The 27,626-nt window shown below is 38.2% G+C and overlaps 3 protein-coding genes across 4 annotated transcripts; 1 reads left to right on the plus strand and 2 right to left on the minus strand.

Annotated features, from left to right (window-relative positions):
• Nucleotides 1-1,184: 1,184 nt before the first annotated feature.
• Nucleotides 1,185-5,162, minus strand: LOC108266250 (putative methyltransferase DDB_G0268948). The gene is made up of 6 exons (XM_017469340.3): nt 4,993-5,162; nt 3,708-3,868; nt 3,382-3,595; nt 2,894-2,994; nt 2,191-2,328; nt 1,185-1,805 (listed from the first exon to the last, which is right to left on the minus strand). Exons 1-6 carry the CDS (start codon nt 5,101-5,103, stop codon nt 1,715-1,717), a joined length of 816 nt encoding a protein of 271 aa, XP_017324829.1. The 5' UTR covers nt 5,104-5,162; the 3' UTR covers nt 1,185-1,714.
• A 2,908-nt stretch (nt 5,163-8,070) lies between these two features.
• Nucleotides 8,071-13,539, minus strand: LOC108266251 (uncharacterized). Its single transcript, XM_017469341.3, has 6 exons — nt 13,378-13,539; nt 12,008-12,168; nt 10,733-10,946; nt 9,602-9,702; nt 8,498-8,635; nt 8,071-8,355 (listed from the first exon to the last, which is right to left on the minus strand). Exons 1-6 carry the CDS (start codon nt 13,486-13,488, stop codon nt 8,265-8,267), a joined length of 816 nt encoding a protein of 271 aa, XP_017324830.1. The 5' UTR covers nt 13,489-13,539; the 3' UTR covers nt 8,071-8,264.
• Nucleotides 13,540-21,465: 7,926 nt separating this feature from the next.
• On the plus strand, nt 21,466-26,493 carry LOC108266242 (zinc-binding protein A33). Of its 2 annotated transcripts, none has more exons than XM_017469319.3 (6): nt 21,466-22,040; nt 22,508-22,603; nt 22,682-22,906; nt 23,035-23,057; nt 23,137-23,255; nt 25,295-26,493. In XM_017469319.3, the coding sequence occupies exons 1-6, from the start codon at nt 21,642-21,644 to the stop codon at nt 25,843-25,845; spliced, it is 1,413 nt and encodes a 470-aa protein (XP_017324808.1). In that variant the 5' UTR covers nt 21,466-21,641; the 3' UTR covers nt 25,846-26,493. The 2 variants fall into 2 exon arrangements, with proteins under 2 accessions (XP_017324808.1, XP_017324806.1); XM_017469317.3 differs by having other exon boundaries at nt 22,676-22,906; nt 25,295-26,491.
• The last annotated feature ends 1,133 nt before the right edge of the window (nt 26,494-27,626 follow it).

The raw sequence follows: 27,626 nt of genomic DNA on the forward strand, positions 1-27,626 counted from the left end.
TGGGACTCCACTGTATAAGAAACAGCCTGAAATCTGGCTGTGCGATATGGTGATAGATATTGTAGGAGGAAGGAAATATGTCTATCGATAGATAATTTTCTATATTGTCTACACTCACCGAGCACTTTAATAGGAACACTATATTAATACTAGGTAGCTCCTTCTTTTGCTCTCAAATCAGCCTTAATTCTTTGTGGCATGGATTCCCCAAAATGTTGGAAAGTATTCTTTGATATTCTGGTCCATGTAGACATGATTGCATCACTCAGTTCCTGCAGATTGTCCAGGTGCACTTTCATGCTGTGATTCCAAAGGTGTTCTATTGGATTCACATCTGGTGACTGGGAAGGCCAGTGAAGGACAATAAACTCATTGTCATGTTTGTGAAAGCGGTTTGAGACGACTTTTGCTCTATGACATGGTGCATTATCATGCTGGAAGTAGCCAGCCAGTAGAAGATGGGTAAATTGTGCCCATGAAAGGATTGACATGGTCAGACCAGTCTACATTTATTCAGTCTTCAACTGTCCAGTTTTGATGAGTCTGTGCCTACTGCAGCCTCATATTCCTGTTCTTGGTTGACAGAAGTAGAACCAGACATGGTGTTCTGCTGTTGAAGCCCATCTACCTCAAGGTTCGACATGTTGTGCATTCAGAGATGCTGTTCTGCTCACCACAATTGTACAGAGAGTGGTTGTCTGAGTTTTTGTAGATTTTCTGCCAGCTCGAACCAGTCTGACCATTCTCCACTGACCTCTCTCATCAACAAGGCATTTCCATCCGCAGTACTGTCGCTCACTGGATGTTTTTTCTTTATTGCAACATTCTGAGTAAACTCAAGAGACCGGTGGTTATAGAAATACTCAAACCAGCCTGTCTGGCGCCAACAATCATGCCATGGTCAAAAGCTGCTGGCCCACATATACATGATTTTATGCACTACACTGCTGCCACATGATTGGCTGATTAGATAATTGCACATAATTTGTGCAATTATCTAATCAGCCAATCATGTGGCAGCAGTGTAGTGCATAAATTTATTAGTGTTCCTAATAAAGTGCTTACTGAGTGCATATTTCCAATGACAAAAAAAAGCCACATTTTAGCAGCCAGTTTGTGTCAAGTTCAGTGCTGTGAGATACTAGCAGTGCGCTGTAATAAAAACAAGCACTTCCAAATAAAAGTAGAAAAAAAGGAGTTTCACTGGTGTGTATTTCACAGAATTATCAAAAAGCAGTCATAAATGCATGTAGTTATTTTGTATATGTATTTTTTTCTTCAAAAATCTTTAGAGAAAATGTAATAGTGTGATGTCATTTCAAGATCTGAGATTATCCATATCATGCTACAAGATTTTGTCCATATCCATAAGCTATGACTTGCACATAAATTTCAGTTCACCTCACATCAAGTGTTTCTCACCCTCTGGCAGCACTCTTCTAGGCATGATTCTCTGGTATTGCATAATTAATCAGATTAAACATTTGAATGTAATGTTCAGAGCAAGAGTATAGTTGTAAAATTGGCAGAAAGTGTTCCAATTCTTAATATTTCCTAATATTTACTGTGCAAATATGTTTTAGATGAGGTTGAGTTCTACTGAGGACAGGTTCATTTAATAGTGCACAAATGTGATTATACCAAATGTGAAATGGCCATCAAAAATATCCTGCGACCATCTTGTTAGTCCTCCCTCAATTCAGAGTGGTTCTCTTCACTGTGGTTTGCATGCCAGCACACAATAGAAGTCTGTCGTGAACTCTAACTTAGTGTCAGGTGATGAGATGCCCATTTCCTCTAGAAGCCTGAAACAGAATGGAGGCTGAATGTGTTAAAAGTTGTATCTATAAATATAATGCATATAAAAATGTCTTTCATAAGAACAGATTTACTGTAAAGCACATCACATGTAAATGTTGTATCTGCAATGAAATACATCAGCACATGCTGATAGAGGGAAATAATAAACAACAATGGTGTGGAGTGATAGTGTTGCCACTGAAAAGTTAATTATTAGTTTATTCTACTTAGAAAAATTTGCCAATGAATACAATTTCTGAATTTTAACACAGAACATGTACTTTTTTATCTGTTTATACTTACATCCTCAAGACAAATTAGTTCCTGTTATCATGTTACAGAAACTATATAATGCTATATAATCTCTTGAATTATTAGAAAACTGATTACCGTGTCCTCATTGACTCTAAAAGAGCAGCTGCAGCTTGGGGATCTTTCTTAAAGTAGGTCTGACAAAAGGAGTAAGACTCCACCATGCCGACGGCACCTGCAACCGTCATCTCCATCTTCAGTGGAATTCTTTCAATCCTTCCCAAGAATAGATAGGTTAAAGGTCAAGACAAAAAGGCTATCAGGAATGTTAGTTATGACTCTAATGTAGTATAGTTTTCAATCTAGTCTACCATATTGTTGGCAAAATACAATGTAAAATATGAATAAAACAATAATAGAGCAGTAATGTTTCTTTTTTTCTGTACAGTATTGTTTGCAAAATGCATTCATGTGAAATATGAATGAGAATAAATCATTTATTTTCCTACTGTACACTGTAATATCCATAATTCAATAGCTGCAAGAGAAATTAATTGCACCCGAGCCACTCACCCACAGGTATTAGTTATAAAATAACTAAGCAATCACATGTGTGTGAATTATTCTGACTGCCAGTTATTCACTTACAGTAGCCTAGGTTATTGGGTTTTGTTGAGAAAGATTTTTCAGTGGTTGGTCTACATTTTTGCTGCACAATTATTAAATCTCTCGTGCTGCATAAGACTAAATGACTACACAAAGCATTGGATTAATATTACTGCATAAAATGTGCTTTAAAAAATAAATGCCTGTGCTAACACAGTTTGTCATTTGAATGTACCTCTCTTTGTCAGGGAAGGGTATAGCATCTAATAAAGGCTGCAATCTACTTTCGGCCACCGCCAACTGAGGACTAGCATACGGTTTGATAACCTTCTTCACCTGAAGAAACACAAACAGAAAATACCACTGTATCTTACAAATCAATTTACATTATTATAGCAATAAATATACAAAGATGGTTCTCAAGTAGCACAAAAGTGGCATGTTTTCTTTAATGGTTCCAATTTAATTTTTTCATATTTGCATAAGAATGCAATAACTAAACTAATTGTACCTTTGAGTGACGCATCCATTAACCCGTTTCGTAACCCAGTCAACTTATGAGCAGAGATTTGCTTCAATGAGGTAGTGAAAGCAAAGTGCTTCTTTGCATGCTTTACTCACTACGTCACACCACCATTCCTATTCTGAAGAAGTCTGAGGGGACGTTACCTTGCCAAAAGGTGCTCCCTAATATTTTACAGGTATTGTCATTTAAGTTCTCACCTCTGCAAAGACATTGTTCAGTTTGTCACCACAGGAGCCATAATGCAGGTTGTACTCGTCAGTGTAGCCCAGAAGAGCCATACAGCCATGAGGCTTCAACACGCGTGCTGCCTCCTTCAGGAAACGCTCAGTATCAAACCAGTGCGCTGCAGATGCTGCAGTCAGTAAATCCACAGAGCCATCAGGAAACGGCAGCTCTTCAGCTGGACCTGACCTGTGATAAGCACAATGGCAATTTTAAATGATTCACAGTGCACAATGTATCACCACATTAAACTTTTCACATGAACCATAGAAGAGACTGCAGAAAAGGCTTCATGGTAGACCTGTAGGTGACATTGGCAAACCCTGGCACTGCCCGGGCTTCCTCCACCTGGCACTCGCTGATATCAATGCCCACCACTTTCTGGAAGTGAGGAGCGAGCAGACGAGTGTTCTGTCCCGTCCCACAGCCCAGGTCCACAGCAAGCTCATGAGGAGGTCCTTTCTACCAAACAAACCATATTTATATTTACATATTTTACAGACACTGATAAAAAGTGATTTATAATTGAGCTGATGAAGGTTATCTGTCTTGCTCAATGGTGTGGCTCGGTAGCACACTGATGGTGCCAGGATATGAGCCCAAAAATTTAAGCCACCACACATGAATTGCATTAGAGGAGGAAATGTGTGTGAATTAGATCCAGTGTAAAGTATTTTACAAATAAACAACACACTTCAATTAATAGTTTGTGTCAGCTCATCCTGGCAGTTTACTGACAAGCATTAAAAAGATTATTTTTTCTAGACAAGGCTCTTTCAGGTCACAGATAACCATCCTTGGAATTCATTCATTCATCTTCATTAATCAGTTTAGAATCAAACCATGGAGCTGGGAGGTGGCAGCACCTCCCAATGTGCCACCATGCTGCATTCTTGGAACTGTTAAGTTTTATTTGAATTTTCTAAAAAAACAAACAAAAAGTAAATACATCATATACATGACACTGAATGTGAGGTATCCACACTAAAATATAAATTTCATGTATTCAAAATAAAATCTATAGTATAATATGAATATAAGATATAAAGTTAGAAATATTTGCTTCGACTTGATTCAGGGTCAAAACCTTGTCTCGCTATCATAAAACTTTATAATTCCAAGGTCATTTTCTTAATGTCATTGTTGCATGCAGTTTGGATATTCTGTGTGGTCTGCTAATGTTTTTCCCCAAATTTAATTTTATTTTTACCATTCTTACACTTTTGCAACATGCAAACTTATATACTTAGACATATTAACAAATATTTCAGTGAGGTTAGTCTTTGTCTAACTGTCAGCATTACATTTTAAGCACTTTGTTATAATTACACAATGTTTGCACAACATTACAGGAATGTTTGTAGCATTAGATAATAATTTCCTTATAATCAGTAGAAAATATTTAATGTTTTGATAATCTTCTCTGGGTTAGCTGGGTTTAATGGGGGTTTTGTTTTGTGGTGTTAGTGCAGGAAGGAGCCCAAACCCTGCAGTGCTGGAAGGCAGATTGACACATAAAGTTTGATCTAGGGCTATAGATGAAATCCATGATTAATGAACATCTGTCTACTTTAAGTAATGCCTACCTTTTTGTTCAGGTACTCCAGAATGAGCCTTGTAACTCTATCAGGTGGAATTAGGCGATACTTTTGGTAAATCGAGGCATGGTATTTCTCCTCAAACAGCCTGTGGGCCATGGCAGTCTCCTCTCACTTGAGTTTCTTCTCAAGAGTGACTCAGCAGGTATTCAGCTCATATGCTGCTCACACTCTGGATAATCATCACCAATGTTCCTGGGTAATAAGTAAGTTTCTTCAGACAATCATAGAATAGGATAATAGTTATTTATAATGGAATAGATCTTTCAGTCCTATTTGTTTGCTATGTGTGACACACACAGTGTATAGTGTATACAACACAATGACTATTGATCTGTGCTTGTCCTTCAGTGTGTAGCTTCAATGTTGGGAACACATTGATTTTAGCTTTATTTAAAGTAGTTGTGTCTCCATAATAGCCACTGGAGGAAATATGGCACAAGAACCTTGCATTATAAATTTAGACATGTGTCCCAGCAAAGACACACTGCATTTGTAATTTACGTTTGGCTACAGGTAAGTTATTTGGCACAGTGCCATTATGTACTGACTGCAATAATTACATATAAAGTATACTGTAATTAATTTTTGTAATTAGTGTACATTGTACATATATACACTGAAAGGTGAACTAAACAATATAGGATTGGATCAACGTTCTAGCGACAAAAAAATAAGTAATAAGCATTTGTATTAAATATCAGCAACTGTTTTTCACATTGGCCAAAAATGGTGAGCAAATTACAAGTCAAATAATTTCAAATCAAAGTAATGCTTTCATTGACCAATGAGAAAAAACAATCATACCTGCCTTGTAAATTTTGCTCAGTAACAGTCTCATTTGGAAATGTATTTACTTATTAAACAGACACTGTTATAGACAAAGATTAAAACTTTGCCCCAGCTACATAAATCAGTGATTCTCTTTAGGATTAATGTATCATTGACTATTACCAAGGATTTGGTTTTTAATTATCAAAACCCCTGTATTACATTAAAAAATAAATAAAATAAAAAAATAAAAAAATAAAACAGTTTCCAGTTATTTTAAAGACGAACCAGGCCTGGACAGTTTTCTGTTCAGATGTCTAGAACATCCAAAGCAATGCCTGTCTTCAAGTAAACAATAAAAGCAACTACAGACCAGCTATGACTAACATCTTAAAATGCAACATGAGCCAGTTTGGTTGAGCTAATAATTTACCATAAAACCCTTACTCAGGGCAACCCTTTATAGTCCTTAAACAAAATGAGGCAGCCCTTGATGGCAGTTTAGAGCCCTTGACCACCCTTAACAGGCAGAGTTTTACCAAGCCCTTTACAGCCCCAGGCAGCAATTGACAGCAAGGTAAAGCCTTTGACAGCCCTTGACATCTCTTTAAAAACCCTAGACAGCCATAGGCAGCTGCCTACATTCCTAGTCAGCCCTTTAAAAGCTTTTGACAGCCAACACATTTCAATATCCTCCAAATGCCAAGAAAAGCATAAATCATTGTCTCTTTAAACTAGAAGGAAACTGTTTAGGAATGAATAAATATAGAGATGTGCTCCTTTCTGTCTTGGATGGGTGACATTAAAATAACACTAAAAGTCTGCAATATGTAACATTGTTGTTAGAGGCAATTCTATTAATTTCAGCTGTGAGGCAGCAACCCTACCCTCTGTTCCATCATGCTACCAGAATACGTGTTTCAGAGCTAAAATACTCTAAATCTAGACCAGGGTCCAAGTCCAAAGAATCATTTACAAGAGTCTGAATTCCCACATAAATGGAGGCAGCCTTTTTCAATTTCATTTGTCCAGTCCTAATACTGTATTTTCATGTTAGAGCATGCAAATGATTAATCACATAATCAAAACACACATTGATAATGTTTACTTATTTACATGTGCGTGAAAGATTGGATTAATCCGATGGATCATAATGAAATGATAGGAAAAAATGTGGATAATAAGAGAATCCTGCAGATATGTGGGTGCGGGGTATTCCTAATAAAGTGTGCTGTGAGTGTATGTCAAGCTTTACTTGCAAGCAGTCTTTGCTCATTGTTTATGTGCTTCTTGGCATCTGGTGGAGTTTGGTTAATACATAAGCTACTTAACTGTACATTTCCAGAATGCTCCCTGCCCATACCTTAACTGTACTGGCCTCATTGAATCCTCATTCAACTATACAGCAAGTTAAACACCTTCACACAATGACTTCCAGAACCACAAGGTGATTGATGTTCAGTGTAAGTTCATCATTTAAATGGTGTGTAACTCAAAATACAAATACTAACACTGATACAAGTTATGAATTATTAATTACTGTATCCAAGTATGCAAGTTTTGAACTACACTCTCAAAAGATGTGAAATTACTTATGTAAACCAGAATTTCATATTAAACAATGAGATTTCTACTGCAAAAAATGCACTTGACTTAATCATGAACCATGAATAAACTAGACAACCTAAAAGGAATGCCTTATCAATAACTTTAAACAAAATATATCCTTGGCTTTAAGAATGCTCATAGTGCATTACAACTTCAAAACATTACCTTTCTGAGTCACTGTCGCTTACTAATGAGGTCACTTCCCCTAATTACTCTAAGTACTGCTATACCTCATATGACCACAAGAGGTCGCTTGACTACATAATGAAAATAACTGACATTATACATTTAATAATAAGGACATTAAACATTTTAACTTCATCATACTGATATAATACAATGTAAGCATGCATGTTAAATATACCAAAAGAGACAGATCCTCCATTCTCAACTTCTATTATGTATACGTTTCCTAATTAACTAACAAACTGGTGAGTTGAATTTTCTCTGAGCAGTGAAATCAACAAACTATGTTAGACATCAGTGTTCCAGGACCTCGGAACCACCTTAAAAAAAGGTTCTGACTTGCACATAAATATAAATTCCACACACACTGCTTTTAACCATGATTATCTTGGACTAGATAAAGTTTGAATGTAATGTAAACATTGGTATGTAATGTTTATGTTTAGAATGTAATATTCAGAGCAAGAGTACAATTGTAAAATTCAAAGAAACTGTTCAAAGTTACACATGTAAATAAAGGGTTTATTAGCTTTTATAGTTTGACTATACTTCTGGACACAATTTACTGTCTTAACATTTTGTGTGCAAATATGTGGTACATAAGGAAGATTTCTATTAATAACAGGTTTATTTAATAGTGCACAAATATGCTGTGACCATCATGTTAGTCCTCCCCTAATTCAGAGTGGTTCTCTTCACTGTGGTTTGCATGCCAGCACACAATAGAAGTCCGTCGTGAACTCTAACTTAGTGTCAGGTGATGAGACGCCCATTTCCTCTAGAAGCCTGAAACAGAATGGAGGCTGAATGCGTTAAAATTTGTATCTATAAACACAATGTATACAAAAATATCTTTCATAAGAATAAATTTACTGTAAAGCACAACATCACAAGAGATGATAATATGGAAGGAATAAAACATCAACACCGTTTCATCATTGACTCTAAAAGAGCAGCTGCAGCTTGGGGATCTTTCTTAAAGTAGGTCTGACAAAAAGAGAAAGACTCCACAAAGCCAACTGCGCCTGCAACCGTCATCTCCATCTTCAGAGGAATTCTTTCAATCCTTCCCAAAGAGAGACAGATTAAAGGTTAAGACAAAAATAGTATCACACCAACTTTAGTTCCGACTCTGAATTAATATAGATTTTAACATACATTACATTGTTGGCAGCATGTAACATGTAAAATATGAATAAGTGGATAATGTATTTTCCTATTGTGTACTGTAAACCATCAATAACAACAAGAGAAATTAATTGCACCTCAGTCACTCACCTACAGTTATTATTAAAATAAATAGAACTAAGCAATCACGTCTGTAATCACCCTTGCTTGTGGGAAAGTGACACACCAGTTGTGTGAACCACAACTTATATTGAAAGTGACACACCAGTGAACTGTAGCTCTTAGATGAATTACTATCCTAACATTGGGTAATAACCCTGGCCTAAATGCACTACTGTGCTCTAATACAGCTCAGAAACAATCCTCCACACCTGAATGATAAATCCACTGATTCAGATAATATATTTTGTTTGGTGGGAATGAATACTTCACTAAACTGCAATGATCAAACTTGGTTTTTGGGTCAGACACTGGATAATGATAATGTCCACAGTGTTGAACAAGAATGTAAATGCTTCATGGTTTGGACAAGATCAACTATCACTATAAACATAAACTCTACCCAGCTTCTCATCAGGCATCTATGACCTCCTTAAGATGTTGCCTTCATGTTAGTTGAACATGCATTTTTTTTTGGCTTTGTTTAATTTTGTGCAATGTGAAACAATAAAAAGTATCTAGGTATCTCAGAAGATGAATAAAGCATTCAGTATGACCAAAACAGGAGGCAGATATATTGAAGGCCAAATTGAACTGATTAAACTGGTGGCTTGCACCAAAACTCTTGGTGAAAGACTGCAAAAGACTAAAAAAAAAATTACACAAAACATTGGACTGATGCTACTGCATAAGATTTGTGTTAAAATAAGAGGCTGTGCTCACACAGGTTGTCATTTGCATGTACCTCTCTTTGTCAGGGAAAGGTATAGCTTCAAATAAAGCTTGTAGTCTACTGTCAGCTAGCACCACCGGAGGAGTAGAATACGGTTTGATAACCTTTTTCACCTGAAGAAACAGAAAATACCATTGTATCTGATTATTATAGTAGGAAATGTGTATATATAAAATAAATAATGATATAAAAAGGCATCTAGGCATTTGAGTGGCAATGTATCAATGCATTTTCTTTAATAGTCCAGGTTTCATTTCTTTATATTTGCATAAGAATGCAAATATTTTGTTTGAGTGACAAATGCATTAACCCGATTTGTCAATGCCATTTTTGCTCATTTTCCTTTGAATGGCATCAATGTCTGTTTCCAGAAGAAAAAGAATTGGTTGAGTGAACAATCACAGCCGTGAGAACATGCACTATATTCCAAGGAGTATGTGGATACTTGAGCATCAAACCCATAAGTGCTTGTTGAACATTCTGTTCCAGATTTAACCTCCACTCTTCTGGGAAGGCTTTACACGAGATATTGAGCGTGTCTGGGGATTTTTGCTCATTCAGTCACAAGAGCATTAGTGAGATCAGGCATTGATGTCAGGTAAGGAGGCCCTGTGTGCAGTCAGTGTTTCAATTCAGCCCAAAGATGTTCAGTGGGGTTGAGATCAGGGTGCTGTGCAGGACACTCGAGTTCTTCCACACCAACCTTGGCAAACCATGTCTTCATGGATCTCGTTTTGTACACAGGGCATTGTCATGCTGGAACAGGCTTGGGCCCTTTCATTCCAGTAAAAAGGGAAATCTTAAAGCTACAGCATACAAATCAATCTAGTCAACAGTGTGCTTTCAATTTTGTGGCAACAGTTTAGAGAAGAAACACATGAGTGAGATGTTCAGGTGTCCACATACTTTTGGCCATATATTGTATCTCTTATTCCTGCCCCCAAAGCCTTAATTCAACTTGACTCATGAGCAGAGCTTTGCTTTTAAAGGGAGTGAAAGTGAAGCGACGCTTCACTGTGCACCCGATGCATGACGTCACACCACCAATCTGGATTTGGCCATCTTATTCTGGGGAACTCTGAGGGGATGCACCTGTCTAAAAGGTACTCCCAAATTTGACAGACAGTGTCCTAAAGTTCTCACCTCTGCACAGATATTGTTCAGTTTGTCACCACAGGAGCCATAGCACAGGCTGAACTGGTCAGTGTAGCCCAGAAGAGCCATACAGCCATGAGGCTTCAACACGCGTGCTGCCTCCTTCAGGAAACGCTCAGTATCAAACCAGTGCGCTGCAGATGCTGCAGTCAGTAAATCCACAGAGCCATCAGGAAACGGCAGCTCTTCCGCTGGACCTGACCTGTGATAAGCACAGTGGCAATTTTAAATGATTCACAATGCACAATATCACCACTAGGGATGTTGCGATACCAAAAATCTAGTAGTCGGTACTGATACCACCAAAGTATACGATACCAAAATCGATACCACGGTGTGGTTTAAAAAAAACAAATAATAAGAAAAGAAAAATAATAGTAATATATATATATATATTATTTTTTTCTTAAATAAAATAAAAACTCCTGGAGGACATCCTCCTCTGGCTAATACTGGCAAAAAGGGAGAGAGGGGGACATTTTAGTTATCAAACACTGCCTGACAATGACTAATGAAACAGTGCTAATCTCTCTCTCTCACACACACTCACACACACACACACACACACAAGTTTAACTTCACTGATATGGTGGCAGGCCAGAAAGATTTATTAAAAGCATGAACATTTCAATAATTATTAGTGACATTAGGCTACATTTTGCTGACAGGACACGGGCATGGTGGCCCATTAGGAGGTAGTTTATAAAATTTCAATGCGTTAGCGTTGTTAAATAACTGGCTATCGCAAACATTACATGGAGCCTAACGTTAGCTGGTTTCACGGCCACAATGCCAGCTGCCTCAAACAAACAATACAGGGCCCGTCTTTCAGGTGCTTCGCCAAATTCGAGGCATTTCCTCGTTTTGTTAGAAATGAATGATAGCATTGGTTGCACACCGACAACAGATGCTACCTATCCTCTCTTTGCCTCTCAACGAGTCAGGGCAGAGCTAAAATTGTCACCGTCTTCTGTAGTCTTTCCCATGTGCTTGTAGGCGTACTTCTTCTTCTTTACTACTTGTGGACCGACTAAAACACTTGCGTGTATTTGCTGCCCCCATCAGTTCCAGAAGAATTGCAACCACTGTACCATCATTACCAAAGGTACCTACACTACTGCAGAAAAACAAGTACCGTCACGTTTTAAGAATGTTGGTACCGACTTGGTACCGAAGTATCGGTTCTCGTGACATCCCTATTCACCACATTGAACTTTTCACATGAACCATAGAAGAGACAGCAGAAAAGGCTTCATGGTAGACCTGTAGGTGACATTGGCAAACCCTGGCACTGCCCGGGCTTCCTCCACCTGGCACTCGCTGACATCAATGCCCACCACTTTCTGGAAGTGAGGGGCGAGCAGACGAGTGTTCTGTCCCGTCCCACAGCCCAGGTCCACAGCAAGTTCGTGAGAAGCTCCTTTCTACCAAACAAACCATAGTTATATTTACTTATTTCGCAGACACTGATATACAATGCAACGTACAAATGAGCTGAACAGATGAAGGCACACTGACGGTGCCAGGATTTGAGCTCACAAACTTAGGCCACCATAATTAAATTGCAATAGAGGCAACTGGATTTTTAAAAAAAAATTTTAACATTCCTACACTTTCATAAGTTAAGAAAAATAAAACTAGTCAGTCATTCAATAAAAACAAAAGAAAGGCGTCAATATAAACAGAGGATGCGCCGTTCTGTGCATAACCATAAGCAGTAAACAAATGGCTGAGCTCACAAAAGATTAAGGAAACGTAGACCAGTAGTATTTTTTCAGAGGACGAATGCTGGCTTTTAAATAGTAGTGTAATGCCGAGCAACACTTATAGCTCGTTGGCTGAGGCACTTAAAACTATTTTAAAATAGCAGTTTCCCTGTGTGACATGCTTGGTGTCCATGATCACCTGTGTAGATTTTTTTTTCTCTACTCCGTTTTCATGTCACACCATTTTCTTGTCACCTCAATAAATTTATATCTAGTTCACCTTTTCAGAAAATTTTCTTTACATTTTGTCCTTTTCAGGTGCTGTTACACCACTACATATTTTTATTGGCATAGAAGGGAGTCAAAATAACTTCCATTTCAGCCTTTGTGCCTTTTTCCTCATTGTTCCTTTCATGTTCCCAGCCGTCTGTGCACTTGATCTTTTATTGAGATTTGTGGGCGTCATTACCTGCTAATGATCAACATTTGCACAGAAGCACAAAGAAAATCAAAGCCTTTTTTTTTTTTTTTTTTTTTAAATTTTGTAAATCCAGTGTTAACTTTTAGTTCAGTTTGGCTTACGCAAACACGTACACAAATCTTTTCAAAAAGACTGATAAATGAGGCCCATTGTTGTTACGCCATGTTTGCACAGCAATGCAGGAACATTTGCAACATTACAGCATAACTTTCTTATTAGTCAAAAATATTCCTAATGTTTTTATACTGTTCTCTCTTAGCTATGTTTTAGCTAGTATTTTTTTGTCGAGCATTAGCTGATGAACTGAGTCAGGTGTGTTGGTGGAGGAAGGAGCCCAAACCCTGCAGTGATGGAAGGGAGACTGAGACATATGATCTGGGGTTTTATTTTAAAGCCATGGTTAGTAGTATAAAATTAAGGACAACAAGAAGGAATATCTGTCCTACCTTTTTGTTCAGGTACTCCAGAATAAGCTCCAGAACCCTATCAGGTGGAATTATGCGATACTTTTGGTAAATTGACGCATGGTGTTTCTCCTCAAACAGTCTGTGAGCCATGGCAGTCTCCTCTCACTCGAGTTTCTTCCTAAAAGTGATTCAGCAGGCGTTTTAGCTCATGTGCTGCTCACACTCTGGCTAATCATTAATTTAAAAAAGAGGACAGAGAGCAATTATCTACTGCACAATCACTTGGGTAAACATTATATGTTGAATGGTATTAAATATCCTTAATGACAATGGAGGCTGGTGTAACTAGTGAGTATTTTCCTGTGTAATAAATAAGTTTATTTACTGAATTATCACACATGTTTAGAGTAGGTCAATATTAATTCATTCTGGAATAATAATTTTAGTCCTGTTTGTTCATCAACAGAGACTCTGTCCACTTTATTAGGAACACCTGTACATTCATGCAGTTATCTAATCAGCCAATCATGTGGCAGCAGCACAATTCAAAAAAATAATCATTAACTGCATGAATGTGCAGGTGTACAGGTGTTCCTAATAAAGTGGACAGTGAGTGTATATTGAAGGAACATAGTGTGTACCACCCAGTGCCTACAGATTTGTCGAGATTAAGGCACTTGTCCCTCAGCTTTTATCTTGAATCTTGGGAAAATTGGTTTTCTTATGAACATTATAATAACTTGAATGAATGTGAATTGACATTGCAAAAATAAAGCTGTAGTAGAATAATATAATTGATAGTGCGACTGATACATTGCCTGTGCTGGTATAATCTGTAGCAAGCTATAAAAAAATTCAGCTTGGTGCTTTATTTAAAGCAGTTGTGTGTCAGTAATAGCAAGTAAAGGAAATACAGCAGGAGACCCTTAATCTTGTATTATAATTTTAGACATATCACCCATAAAAGAGAAACAGCACTGGTTATTTACTTTCAGCCACAGGTCATTTCTTGGCCAACATTTCTATCCTAGTGGCATTATGTAGTGACTTATTTATAAAGCATTACTGTGATTAAAGTCACTGAGGATTTGAAATGATGTACATTGTACAGATATACACTGTACAGAAAAGTGAACTAAACACAACCTAGCTTTGACTCAGAGTTCTAGCTGCAAAAGATAAGTACTATACTGTAAAAGGAATATAGCATGGTGTTTAAACAAGGCGTGGACAGTCCGCTATACTGAGCTGGAATATCCCTATATTTAAATACCATATCGCAGTACGTCGCATTCGCATAGCCGAGCTCATTGCATTGTGTTCAGTTCTTTAGTAACTTGTTGCAATCTCTGACCTGTCAGCTCATTTTAACTAAAAATGCACCTAAAGTGACTCTGTAAATGGTTTATAAAAAAGACTAAAATATACTAATTTGTCTTATGTATCTCATGCCAACTTCATATTTCCCCTCATATAACATTACATAGCATACTTGTGTTGTTGTTGTTGTTCATTTTTTTAAATAGCACGTATAGAATACATTGGCTATCAAACCATCCATCCATCCATCCATCCATTCATCTTCTATACCACTTATCTTTCAGGGTCGCGGGGAAACCTGGAGCCTATCCCAGGGAGGCTATGAAACCAAACCACACATTTAACCAAAAGGTATTGCACACATAATATTGTTAATACAGACATGTACTTTTGAAAGGTACAATTAAATTATAAATGAAGTTAAATGTGAACAAAACCTTTTGGTTTCCCTCTTTTTCTGGTGCCATGGAAAATTACAGAAATGAATCGTAATGCAGGGTGTCTGCTCACTTTTCAAGTCTGCATCCCCAACCCGGCATGCTTATTTACCCTATTGACCCAACCTGCCCCAACAAGCTACATCCAGCAGCTGAGTGGCAGAAAAAAAAATAGCACAGCATTCTTTAGTGTGTACTGTTTATCTAAAAGCGCTCTACAGGTCTGTCAGGCATGCGGTGGTTAGTACCTTCCAAAACCAAAGGTGGTCCAAGGAAGGACAGCCAATGAACCAGCGACAAGGTCATGAGCACCCAACGCTCATTGATGTATATTGGGAGTGAAGGCTAGCCCTTCTGGTCAGATCTCACAGAAGAGCTACTGTAGTACAAATTGCTTAAAAAGTAAATGCTGGGTATGATAGAAAGGTGTCAGAACACAATGCATTGCAGCTTGCTGTGTATGGGGCTGCATAGCTGCAGACCAGTCAGAGTGCACATACTAACCCCTGTCCACCCCTGAAAGTGCCTACAATGGGCACATAAGCATCAGAACTAGGGCATGGAGCAATGGCCACCAGCAGTGGCCTGGTCTGATGAATCATGTTTTCTTTTACTTTATGTGGATGGCCGGGTGCCATAGTTCGAGGTGCTGACTTGGCCTCCAAATTCCCCAGATCTCAATCCGATCGAGCATCTGTGGGATGTGTTGGACAAACAAGTCCGATCTATGGAGGCCCAACCTCGCAGCTTACAGGACTTAAAGGATCTGCTGCTAACGTCTTGGTGCTAGATACCTGAGCACACCTTCAGAGGTCTTGTGGAATCCATACTTCAAAGGGTCAGAGCTGTTTGGTGGCACAAGGGGGACCTACACAATATTCGGCAGGTGGTTTTAATGTTATGGCTGATCGGTGTACATTTTACACCTTGGCTAGGTCTTTAACGTTTTGATACATGTTGTCATCACCATTACAAGTGGACACAGTGAGTTTTTATAGTTCTCCTTACATTTCCACAGCCATCAATAGCATCTCCACAAAGATAAAACTCTGGCCTCTGCAAAAGGGGAACAATGAAGACCACCAACAATTGGGGGAAAAAAGCTGCATCTCCACTTACCTGTGAATCATGTTGCCTCTCAATTCAGAATTCGTTCTCTTGTAATAGCATTTGGAGTATGCTTTAGTAGTACATGTACATTTATTGGGAGCCTGACATCAAGAGGAACACTGAAGGGAAAGGCTGTATTTGTTGGGATTCTGAATTTTAAAAATTATTTATACAATTATTTTTACCAATTATACAACAGTGCTGTTGAATTCTCAGTTCTGACTGGTGAGAAGCTCTGACAGTAATTAGGACTGCAAAGTTTATACTAATGTGCTCGCTTGAATACATTATTATTTCTTTCATACAAAATACACAATGACTTGTATGGTATAGTCTCCACAAAAATGGATTTTAAAACTTGTGTAATTGTTGTTATGGTGAAGTTTTCAACTGAGGAGACATTTATTTGTTTATTTATTTTTCAAGGAGTCAAAAGTAGCACAAGAGAGACTGGTGAAGGAACGAAAATTTACAATATTGTGAGTGATAAAATATTAACTAACTTGATTTGTTGACATTTTACAACATTAAATGTAACTATAGACTGGTAAAATGTGCATGTTGTTCTTTAGTAAATAACACGTTTTGTGACATTGTTTTCCTATAAGAACATGCCTGGACTTGTTATATTCCTTATTTTAAGATCTTTGCTCCCACTATACAAACAGAATGTAGCCAGTAGTATATTGTCTCTCTTGTGTGGTATGGGATCATTTCCACTTTGTTGAAGAATAGCAGGTGAAATCCTCATTTTCCCTTCAAAAGCTGTGTGGCACACAAGGATGTATTAAGTTAGGTCAACCTGGCCACCAGATGGTGATGTGGTACACTGTTTAGAAACTTTTCTGACTGTGCTATTAGGCCAGATTTTGAATGCAAAGACAAGCTATGATTTGCAGAAATTACAAGAATATATGGGTAGTATAATTGTTCATTTATATCTTTGTGTGATTGGATGACTGATCAGTTTTCACGATTTATTACAGTGTATTTATTTCGTATTAGCCCTTACTGTTGATGCTTTTATTAATTGTAAGGAAATTACAATTTTGTGGCACTTATACAAATGTTCTGCGTATGAATAATTATGAGAACCATAGGCTTAGTGGTTAGCATGTTTGCCTCACACGTCTGATTTTGGGGTCTCCCACCTCTGCCCTGTGTGCACCCTGTGTGGGTTTCCTCCGGGTACTCCTGTTTCCTCCCTGAGTCTAACGACATGTGTTGTAGGCTGATTGGCATTTCCCAATTGTCTGTAGTGTGTGGCTGTGCCCTGTGATGGGTTGGTATCCTGTCCAGGGTGTGCCCCGAGTTCCCTTTGATAGGCTCCAGGTGACGCTGTGTAGGATAAGCAGTATGGAAAATGGATGGATTCATGAAAAGTCATACTGGTCAAGTTGTTAGCAATTCCAGGGTTTGACATTAACATCAATTACCTTGGACAACATTTGAAATTACTTTGTTCTTTAAAGTACCATGAAAATAATACTGCACTACACAAAGCAGTACAATTCTGACAGTATTCATGTATTACTTGCATTACAGTATATCTATCTGTATATCTGTAGCCGACTAGTTAAAAAATTGTACATAGTCCTATTCAAAATTGGACTCACTAATAATGCAGATTTATATAAATTTTTTCTTTCATTCATTCATTCATTCATCTTCAGTAGCCATTTTATCCTAATTAGGGCCAGGGTGGATCTGGAGTCTATTATGGTAACACTGGGCACAAACTAGGACAATTCACCAGAATGGCAGTCCATTGCTTGCCATGCCAAGCTGCACCAAATAAGTGTGACCGCAATAGAGAGCATTTTTATAGAATTTGGCAAATAAAATCAGCCACAGTTGCAGAACACAAATATGAAGGGGTTAGACATGCACACACACACACACACACACACACACACACACACACACACACACACACACAAACACACCCCTTATTCTCTGAATGCAAGCATTAGTTTAAATTCACTGATATGGTGGCAGGCCAAAAAGATTCATTAAAACCATTAACATTTGAATAATTATTAGTGACATTAGGCTACGTTTTGCTGACGGGACACGGGCTGAATGGCAATGCATGGTGGCCCATCAGGAGGTAGTTTATAACATTGCAATGTGTTAGCGTCGTTAACAAATCTATCGCAAACATTACATGGAGCATAACGTTAGCTGGTTTCACGGCCACAATGCCAGCTGCCTCAAACAAACATAATATTGAGCCCGTCTTTCAGGTGCTTCACCAAATTCGAGGTGTTTCCTCGCTTTGTTTGAAATGAACGATAGCATCATCTGTCTGTTCATCTATTTTGACACAGGAATACAGAGGGATTCATCATTTGAGCCAATGTTTGCTGCCGACGAGCTCTACTACAGCACCGTGGACAGTGATGACGTCCACATGTCTGACCAGCATGAGGAGGATAAAGATGGTGATGAGCATGAGGTACCTTTTAGAAGCCCATGCCCTTCGAGAAGCCCATCCCCTTTACCAGACCCATCTAAACTAAGAATCTCAACCACTTTTAAAATACCAACCCCTGTGAGATTTCCTGCCCGTTTCATAACAACATCAAGTATAAGACCAACCCCTGTGAGGAGGCTACCTCCTGTAACACCAACCCCTGTCCAAAGCCGGAGGAGGAGAAGGGATGAAGTGGATAACGAAGAAGCCACTCCTAGTAGAAGGCAGCGTGTGAGTCCTGTTTAGGAGGAGTAGAAATTTATCAGGAGGCCCGTCCGAATCCGTTTTAGTTTAATTCCAATATATATGAGAGAGCTATAGTCCTCAGATTCACCACCTCGTACTCATCACCTCACTCACCACCTCATAATCACCACCTCGTCATAAAATGTGTAGACCTGCGTGTAGTTGGCTCCCCCACCAGCACAAAATGTCGGCAGAATAGTCTCGATCGTTTGTGCTCCGTTTGTGCTGGTTTGTGCCATAAAAATATTCGTTTGTGCTGCTTCGGATTTGGAGATATTAAAAGAATATTTATAGGTCATTCTGGGGTCACTCAGCCCCCCCACATGCTCCAAATTCACCCCAAATAGTCTCAATCGTTTGTGCTTCGTTTGTGCTGGTTTGTGCCGATAAAATTTTCGTTTGTGCTGCTATCGTTTTTAAAATATTAGACATTAAGCTTTATGAAATTAGAACACAAACGGAGCACATACGATTGAGACTATCCTGCCGACGTTTTGTGTTGGTGGGGGGGCCAACTTCACGCAGGTAATGTGTAGTAAGTATGAGTGGTAAATATTTAACATCTAGATTCCAGCATTAGTCTTTTACTATTATTAGTGTTATTGTTATTATTATTTTTATTAGTATTTCTATTATCATTATTATCTATTATTAGTATTATTGTTATTGTTTTTATTATTATTAATGTTATTATTTTATTTGTGCTAAGTTTTTTTTAATTATTTGTGATAAGTATTTAACACCAAGAGTCCACCATTAGTCTTTTACTATTATTATTATTATATTGTTTTATTATTGTTTTCATTATTATTATTATTATTATTATTATTATTATTATTATTATTATTATTATTATTTACCTGTGGTAAATTCAGTTGATCGGACATGATTTGGAAAGGCACACACCTGTCTGTATAAGGTCCCACAGTTAACAATGCATGTCAGAGCACAAACCAAGCCATGAAGTCCAAGGAATTGTCTGGAGACCTCTGAGACAGGATTGTATCGAGGCACAGATCTGGGGAAGAGTACAGAAACATTTCTGCAGCATTGAAGGTCCCAATGAGCACAGTGGCCTCCATCATCTTTAAATGGAAGAAGTTTGGAACCACCAGGACTCTTCCTAGAGCTGGCCGCCCGGCCAAACTGAGCGATCGGGGGAGAAGGGCCTTAGTCAGGGAGGTGACCAAAAACTCGAAGGTCACTCTGACAGAGCTCCAGCTTGTCTCTGTGGAGAGAGGAGAACCTTCCAGAAGAACAACCATCTCTGCAGAACTCCACCAATCAGGCTTGTATGGTAGAGTGGCCAGACGGAACCACTCCTCAGTTAAAGGCACATGACAGCCCGCCTGGAGTTTGCCAAAAGACACCTGAAGGACTCTCAGACCAAAGATTGAACAAAGATTGAACTCTTTGGCCTGAATGGCAAGCGTCATGTCGGGAGGAAACCAGGCACCACTCATCACCTGGCTAATACCATCCCTACAGTGAAGCATGGTAGTGGAAGCATCATGCTGTGGGGATGTTTATCAGCGGCAGGAACTGGGAGACTAGTCAGGATCGAGGAAAAGATGAATGCAGCAATGTACACAGACATCCTTGATGAAAATCTGCTCCAGAGCGCTCTGGACCTCAGGCTGGGGCGAAGGTTCATCTTCTAACAGGACAACGACCCTAAGCACACAGCCAAGATAACGAAGGAGTGGCTACAGGACAACTGTGTGAATGTCCTTGAGTGGCCCAGCCAGAGCCCAGACTTGAACCCGATTGAACATCTCTGGAGAGATCTGAAAATTGCTGTGCACCGACGCTCCGCATCCAACCTGATGGAGCTTGAGAGGTCCTGCAAAGAAGAATGGGAGAAACTGCCCAAAAATAGGTGTGCTAAGCTTGTAGCATTATACTCAAAAAGACTTGAGGCTGTAATTGGTGCCAAAGGTGATACAACAAGGTATTGAGCAAAGGCTGTGAATACTTATGTACATCTGCTTTTTTTGTTGATTATTTTTAATAAATTTGCAAAGATTTCAAACAAACTTCTATCATGTTGTCATTATGAGGTATTGTTTGTAGAATTTTGAGGAAAATAAGGCATTTATTCCATTTTGGAATAAGGCTGTAACATAAAATGTGGAAAAAAGTGAAGCGCTGTGAATACTTTCCGGGTGCACTGTGTATATATATATATATATATATATATATATATATATATATATATATATATATATATATATATATATATATATATATATATGAAATCTATTTTTTGAAGAAAACCATTCAATCCAATACGGGTCATTTTGACCCCCTTTATGCATTCGTGAAATTTTTTTTTTTGGTTCATGCTTTGTAGGGTTAAATATCAATAATCTAAAAGGTGTGCGTCATACCTGACACCTAGATGAACACTTTACAGTTGGTTGTGTGACTTGTACATCATTCCCTTTAAATGCTATTTAAGTTAGAAAAGTGTATAACAATGTCGTATGTAACTTTAGAGACGGTCCCTTAATTTCCGCATATCCGCGAATATCGAACGTCGAACGTCAAACCAACTTTATGCCAGTGAGACAATGCAGTATTTACGCGTTTTTTTTACATGAAATTCTCTACATGTCCACTTGATGTCGCTAATTCCCACTGTCTTTAAAATTATGTATGGGTATGGCTCTGAGCATTCGGACCGGAGATAAGATCTACAGCAGCAAAAGAGAATGGCTTCTAAGTTTTCAAAGGAGGATTTGTCCTGTCCTGTGTGTTATGAAATCTTCAAGAGTCCTGTACTTCTGCGCTGCAGTCACAGTGTGTGTAAAGTGTGTTTGCAGCAGTTCTGGCAGATTAAAGGATTCAGAGAATGTCCTGTTTGTAGGAAGAGGTCGACTAAGCATTATCCTCCCATAAACCTGGCCTTAAAGAACCTGTGTGAGACTTTCTTACAGGAGAGAAGTCGGAGATCTTCAACAGGGTCTGAAACAGTCTGCAGTCTGCACAGTGAGAAACTCAAACTCTTCTGTCTAGACGATCAACAGCTGGTGTGTGTGGTGTGTCGGGATTCAAGAAAACACACCAACCATAAATTCTGCCCCATTGACGAGGCAATAACAGACTGTAAGGTAAATAAAATGTACATTTGAGGTCATATGTCACATGAGGATTTCAGGATGAAGTATAATCTATGTATCAATCCATGCAGCTTCAGTGTAAAAATATGGCATTGTTAATGAATAAATTATAATTTTTTAAATATAGTAAAATAATAACTACCAAATGTATTAATCTGTTATTCATATCATACAGTCATATTCCAGCATATTCCATTACTTGAAATGTCACCTGCATCAGCAGGAACAGATCTTCCATTTTAGACTAAAGCAGTGAAACACCAATAAAACACCATTAAATGCTCTTGATGCATTTTAAAAGCTCCTCTGGATGCTAAAGGAGAATATAGCTATTACTGTCACATATACTTTAAAACACATATTGATGTATTGAACAGTTTAATTCTTAATAAATAGTTATCTGAGTTAATGATTAGCTGAAACACAGAGTCTCCATGCAGTGTGTTGATTTGTTTCAGGAGGAGCTCAAAACTGCTCTGAAGCCCCTACAGGAGAAACTGAAGATCTTTAAAGACTTTAAACTAAACTGGAGTCGGACTGCAGAACATATAAAGGTTAGAGACAGTAACATGATTTTGATATTATAATTGTATTGTCATCATTGCATAATCAGCTCTTCACTGCAGATACAGGCCCAACGTATAGAGTGGCAGATTAAGGAGGAGTTTGAGAAGCTTCACCAGTTCCTACGAGATGAAGAGGCAGTCAGGATCGCTGCACTGAGAGAGGAAGAGGAGCAGAAGAGTCAGATGATGAAGGAGAAGATTGAAAAGCTGAGCAGAGACATATCGTATCTTTCAGACACAATCAGAGTCATAGAAGAGGAGATGAGAGCTGAAGACATGTCTTTCTTACAAGTGAGGATCATTTAGTCGGTATTTATACTGTGAGAAAATGAAACTTCATTCCATCATCAGAAACATGACATTTCAGCGGTGTAAAAATGTAAATCATATCCACTGATATTTGTGTTGTTGTTTTACAGAACTCCAAGGCCACAGTGAAAAGGTGAGTGATGTAGTTCCTGTCTCTGTCGTTTTCTGTGTTTCTGAATCACTGAAACACTGACTCCTGAGTGTTTTTGCAGAGCTCAGTGCACACTGCAGCATCCAGAGGAGCTTTCAGGAGCACTGATCCATGTGGCAAAACATCTGGCCAACCTGAAGTTCAGAGTCTGGGAGAAGATGCAGCACACTGTCCAATACAGTAAGACTCTCTTTCTTTCTTTGAGTAAGTGTGTGTGTGTGTGTGTGTGTGTGTGTGTTAAACTGTGACATGTTTCATTTGTGTAATGTTTTTTTTAATTATTATTATTATTATTATCATCATTATTATTATTATTATTATTATTATTATTACATATGTGTCCATCTTTCCTTTTGAACTCATGTAATATAACAGAACATATATTTTGAGAGGCTTCTCTTGCCATCAGAAGGTTCAGTGTTTGAAGCACGATCCGAGGGACTGAGTGAAAAAAATGGAGCGTTGCAGCAGCTTACAAAAGTTTTAGAGTTACAATTCTTATAAAAATTGCTTACATTTGTAATTTAAACACACCCCACAGAGGTCACACAGCATGTTGTTAAGTTATATATGCTTATTGATTAATTTTTTAATTACATTTATTTCTTCGGTTTAGGTCAGGGGTCTGCAACCTTTACTATCAAAAGAGCCTGTTTTGGCCCTTCTCCTACCAAATAAAATTCATCTTGAGCTGCAAAAAATATACAGTGGGGGAAATAAGTATTGAACGCGTCAAGATTTTTTTCAATAAATATATTTCCAGTGAGGTTATTCACATGAAATTTTAATTTTGGGGCCATTATCCGCAAGTGGAAGCAACACCACTCCGTCATCAACCGGCCACTCACAGGAGCTCCTTGAGATTTCTGAGTTTTCCAGGATTTCCAGGGAGTCAGGAGAGTAGCATAAGAGCCAAGGACCACTCAGAAAGAGCTCCAGAAACACTGGGAGGCAGCAGGTGCCATCGTCACAGAGAAAACAATAGGCAATGCACTCCACTGCTCACGTTCACCCCGCAAGACTCCATTACTAAAGAAAAGGCATGTCGAAGCTGGTTTAAAGTTTGCTACAATTTATTTGGACAAGCCTATGAAATACTGGGAGAGTGTAGTCTGGTCAGGCGAGAGCAACATTGAACTTTTTGGCTGTTATACTACACACCATGTTTGGAGAAGAAATGGCACTGCACATCATCCTAAAAACACTATACCAACAGTGAAGTTTGGAGGTGGAAGCATCATGGCGTGGGGCTGTTTCTCATTGTGTGGTACTGACAGACTTCATATAATTACATATAAAAGAACTATAGTTTGTTGCATTTATGAAATTATAGAACAACAACAAAAATTGCTGTTTTGAACTGGTTATAACAAAGGAAAAATTCTTATGAAGAGGAGAAAAAAAACTCTTCTCCTCTCATACCAGGTGCCCCAGCAGTAGCCACTGACACCATGTGGGTGGTGTTTATTCTTTTGGCTTTTAAACAATTCACCACAGCATCATAAATGTCCTCCCCCCGTGTTTGGCCTTTTAGCGGTATCAATGCAGTGATTTCTTCCTGTGGCCCATCAGAGTTCACATACCTGAATAACAGCGCTGTCTGCTCAGTATTGTTTACATCACTTGACTCATCACAGGCGATTGAGTATGCTGGAGCTGAAATAATGTCAACCTGTTGACTGGTGATGTTTGCTGTTATCTTAATGGTCCTGTCCTTGACAGTCTTTGCAGAGAGAGGCATATATCTAATTTTCAGAACAATTTCACATTTGTTTTTTATTCTTTTTGTTTGTTTGAATGATTCTTTCATGTATTCTCCGTATTTGAACACCTTTTCCATGCCTCACTGTCTCCTGAGCCGCCACAAAACTAGCAGCAGTATTTGAGTTTGGAGACTTGATCCACTTCTTGAAAATATATTTTCTCTGTTCAGCTTTGAGAGGTTTTTAATTAAAACCTCAGTCGCAGGTTGCCGAGCCCCGGTATAGATAAATGTTATGTAGTTCCATGCTAATGTAATGTAATTAAGTTAGCTTAGCACAACCGAAACCAAATGTAAAAATGGAAGATCATGAAATGGAAAAGCTGTAGTGACAATGGGTTTTCTTTGGTAGCTTTTTATTTCTTATTCAAGTGTGTGTGTGTGTGTGTGTGTGTGTGTGTGTGTGTGTGTGTGTGTGTGTGTGTGTGTGTGTGTGTGTGTGTTTGTGTGTTTTCAGCACCTGTATCTCTGGACCCCAACACTGTTCATCCTAACCTCATTATATCTCAAGATCTGACCAGTGTGAGATTCAGTGATGAGAAACAGAAACGTCCTGACAACCCAGAGAGATTTGATAAGTGTTGCTGTATCCTGGGGTATGAGCGCTTTAACTCAGGGACACACTGCTGGTTTGTTGAAGTTGGAGACTGTACAGACTGGGAAGTGGGTGTGATGACAGAATCTGTTCAAAGGAAGGGGAATTTAAACTACAGAAGTGGAATCTGGTATGTGTGGTATTATGAAGGTAAATATAGAGCAGTTTCTACACCAGATCCAGAGACTCTCCTCTCAGTAGCACAGAAACTGCAGAAGATCAGAGTGCAGCTGGACTGGAACAGAGGAAAACTGTCATTCTCCGACCCCCTCACTAACACACTCATACACACTTTCACACACAGATTTACTAAAACTTTACGGCCATATTTACGTGTTCTTGGTAAAGAATCTCCTCTAAAGCTCCTCCCACTTCAGTGCTCTGTAAGAGTGAATCAGATCAAACGGAGCTGATATTGTTTTATTCCACAGGGCATCCGCAGGTCCTTAAAAAGCCTTAAAATGTCTTAAATTCCTTAATGTAAAAATAAGGTCTTAATTAGCATTAAATTGTCTTAAATTCACGTAAAGATGCAACAGAACCGACACCGTAAAGAAGATTTAGATTTTATTTTGTCTCGTTGCTTTTTGAAATGGTAAAGCCGTGTCACTGTGTTGCGCTCAGAGTGTGTGCGCCTCATAGGTGATTTAGGCTAAAAATAAATAAATAAATAAATAAAAGAAACCCAAACAGCTACAGTTCTACACTTGTATGACCTTATGCTGTACACTGACTATTAATTTATGGAAGCGGCCTTTTGAAAGTCGTTCAAAATCTACAAAATTATTAGTGGGTTACATATAAAGTAACTAGCTGACAAAAATTATTTAGTCATAATACATTTATTGTATTAACAAAATAATACTTTTTTTAAGGCACAGCATAACACTTGAAGGAAGAAATCCATCCATCCTGCATATTAACATTTATAATTAACACGTGATCTTCAACAGCATCCAAGATTTATTTTGTAACATATTCTTCCACACGTCTTCCAACAAATTAGCACCAGAATCACTAAACACATCACAAATATTTAAATACCAACACATTTAAGGTGTTTCAGGGTGCAGCATTCTTTTAGAGTGAGACGTGACAATTCCAACTAATTTGACTTCTTTTACACTCTTTCAGTGAGCACAGTGTGTGAATTGGATGAAGAGCTTATATTCTTATATTCTTATCAGTTGGTAAGAATAAGTAACATCTGAAAACAATAACTAGTACACAAACACTTATATTTTACATAGTGCATAGTTACATAACTAATTTACATGATACATACAATACTTTACTTTTGATCATGGATGTTGTTACCAGGACGGCTGGTTTGAGGATTTCATAAACTGCTGATCTCCTGGAAATTTTCACATACGTCAGTCCATAGCTGTGCCCGAAACCGCTCCCTATCTCCTATATTGTGTACTATATCGAGTGTCGGCCTTTTTGTAGTGGTGTCCGAATTCTGAGTGAACAACTTCACTCTCTACATTTGTTCACTCAATTATACCCACAATGCACCATGCTTTCGAGTGGACATCCGATGTATTTCCCATACTCAAATGTGAGGCAGCGAAAAAATGTGAAAGAAAATTAAACATGACGGATGGCAACACTGGAGGCGGCAATTTGTACAAATGTAAGTGTAACATTGTTAGTTAAAACACATCTGTAGCATGATATTTTTAAGTGAAATTATATATTATTGATTGATTGACAAAGGCACTTACTACTGTGAATTTAAGTTAGTTACAATGCAACTTAAATTTGCAACTATACACATAAAATGATAATTTGGTGGATTGTTCACATTTATTAGTAAAACATGCATGTACAGTATTCACATACATATTAGAAAATAATGTATTGGCGACTTTTTAATTGATTTAGGGATGGATAAAGACATTAGGCTTCTAATAATGAGCAGGAGTGCCAATGGCCATCTCTTCTCTGGGCACAGAAAAATTTCAAGATTATTTGTTTTCATGACTTACAACCCCAATTCCAAAAAAGCTGGGACAATGTGTACAATGTAAATAAAAACAAAATGCAATGATTTGCAAATGTCGTAACAACCCCTATGTTACTCAAAATAGAACATAGAAAACATATCAAATGTTTAAACATACCATTACGAGTAAATGTACCATTTTAAGAAGTAAAATAAGGTAATTTTGTATTTGATGGCCGCAGC

The sequence above is a fragment of the Ictalurus punctatus genome, chromosome 6 (genome assembly GCF_001660625.3).
Source record: "Ictalurus punctatus breed USDA103 chromosome 6, Coco_2.0, whole genome shotgun sequence".
Classification (NCBI taxonomy): Eukaryota; Metazoa; Chordata; class Actinopteri; order Siluriformes; family Ictaluridae; genus Ictalurus; species Ictalurus punctatus.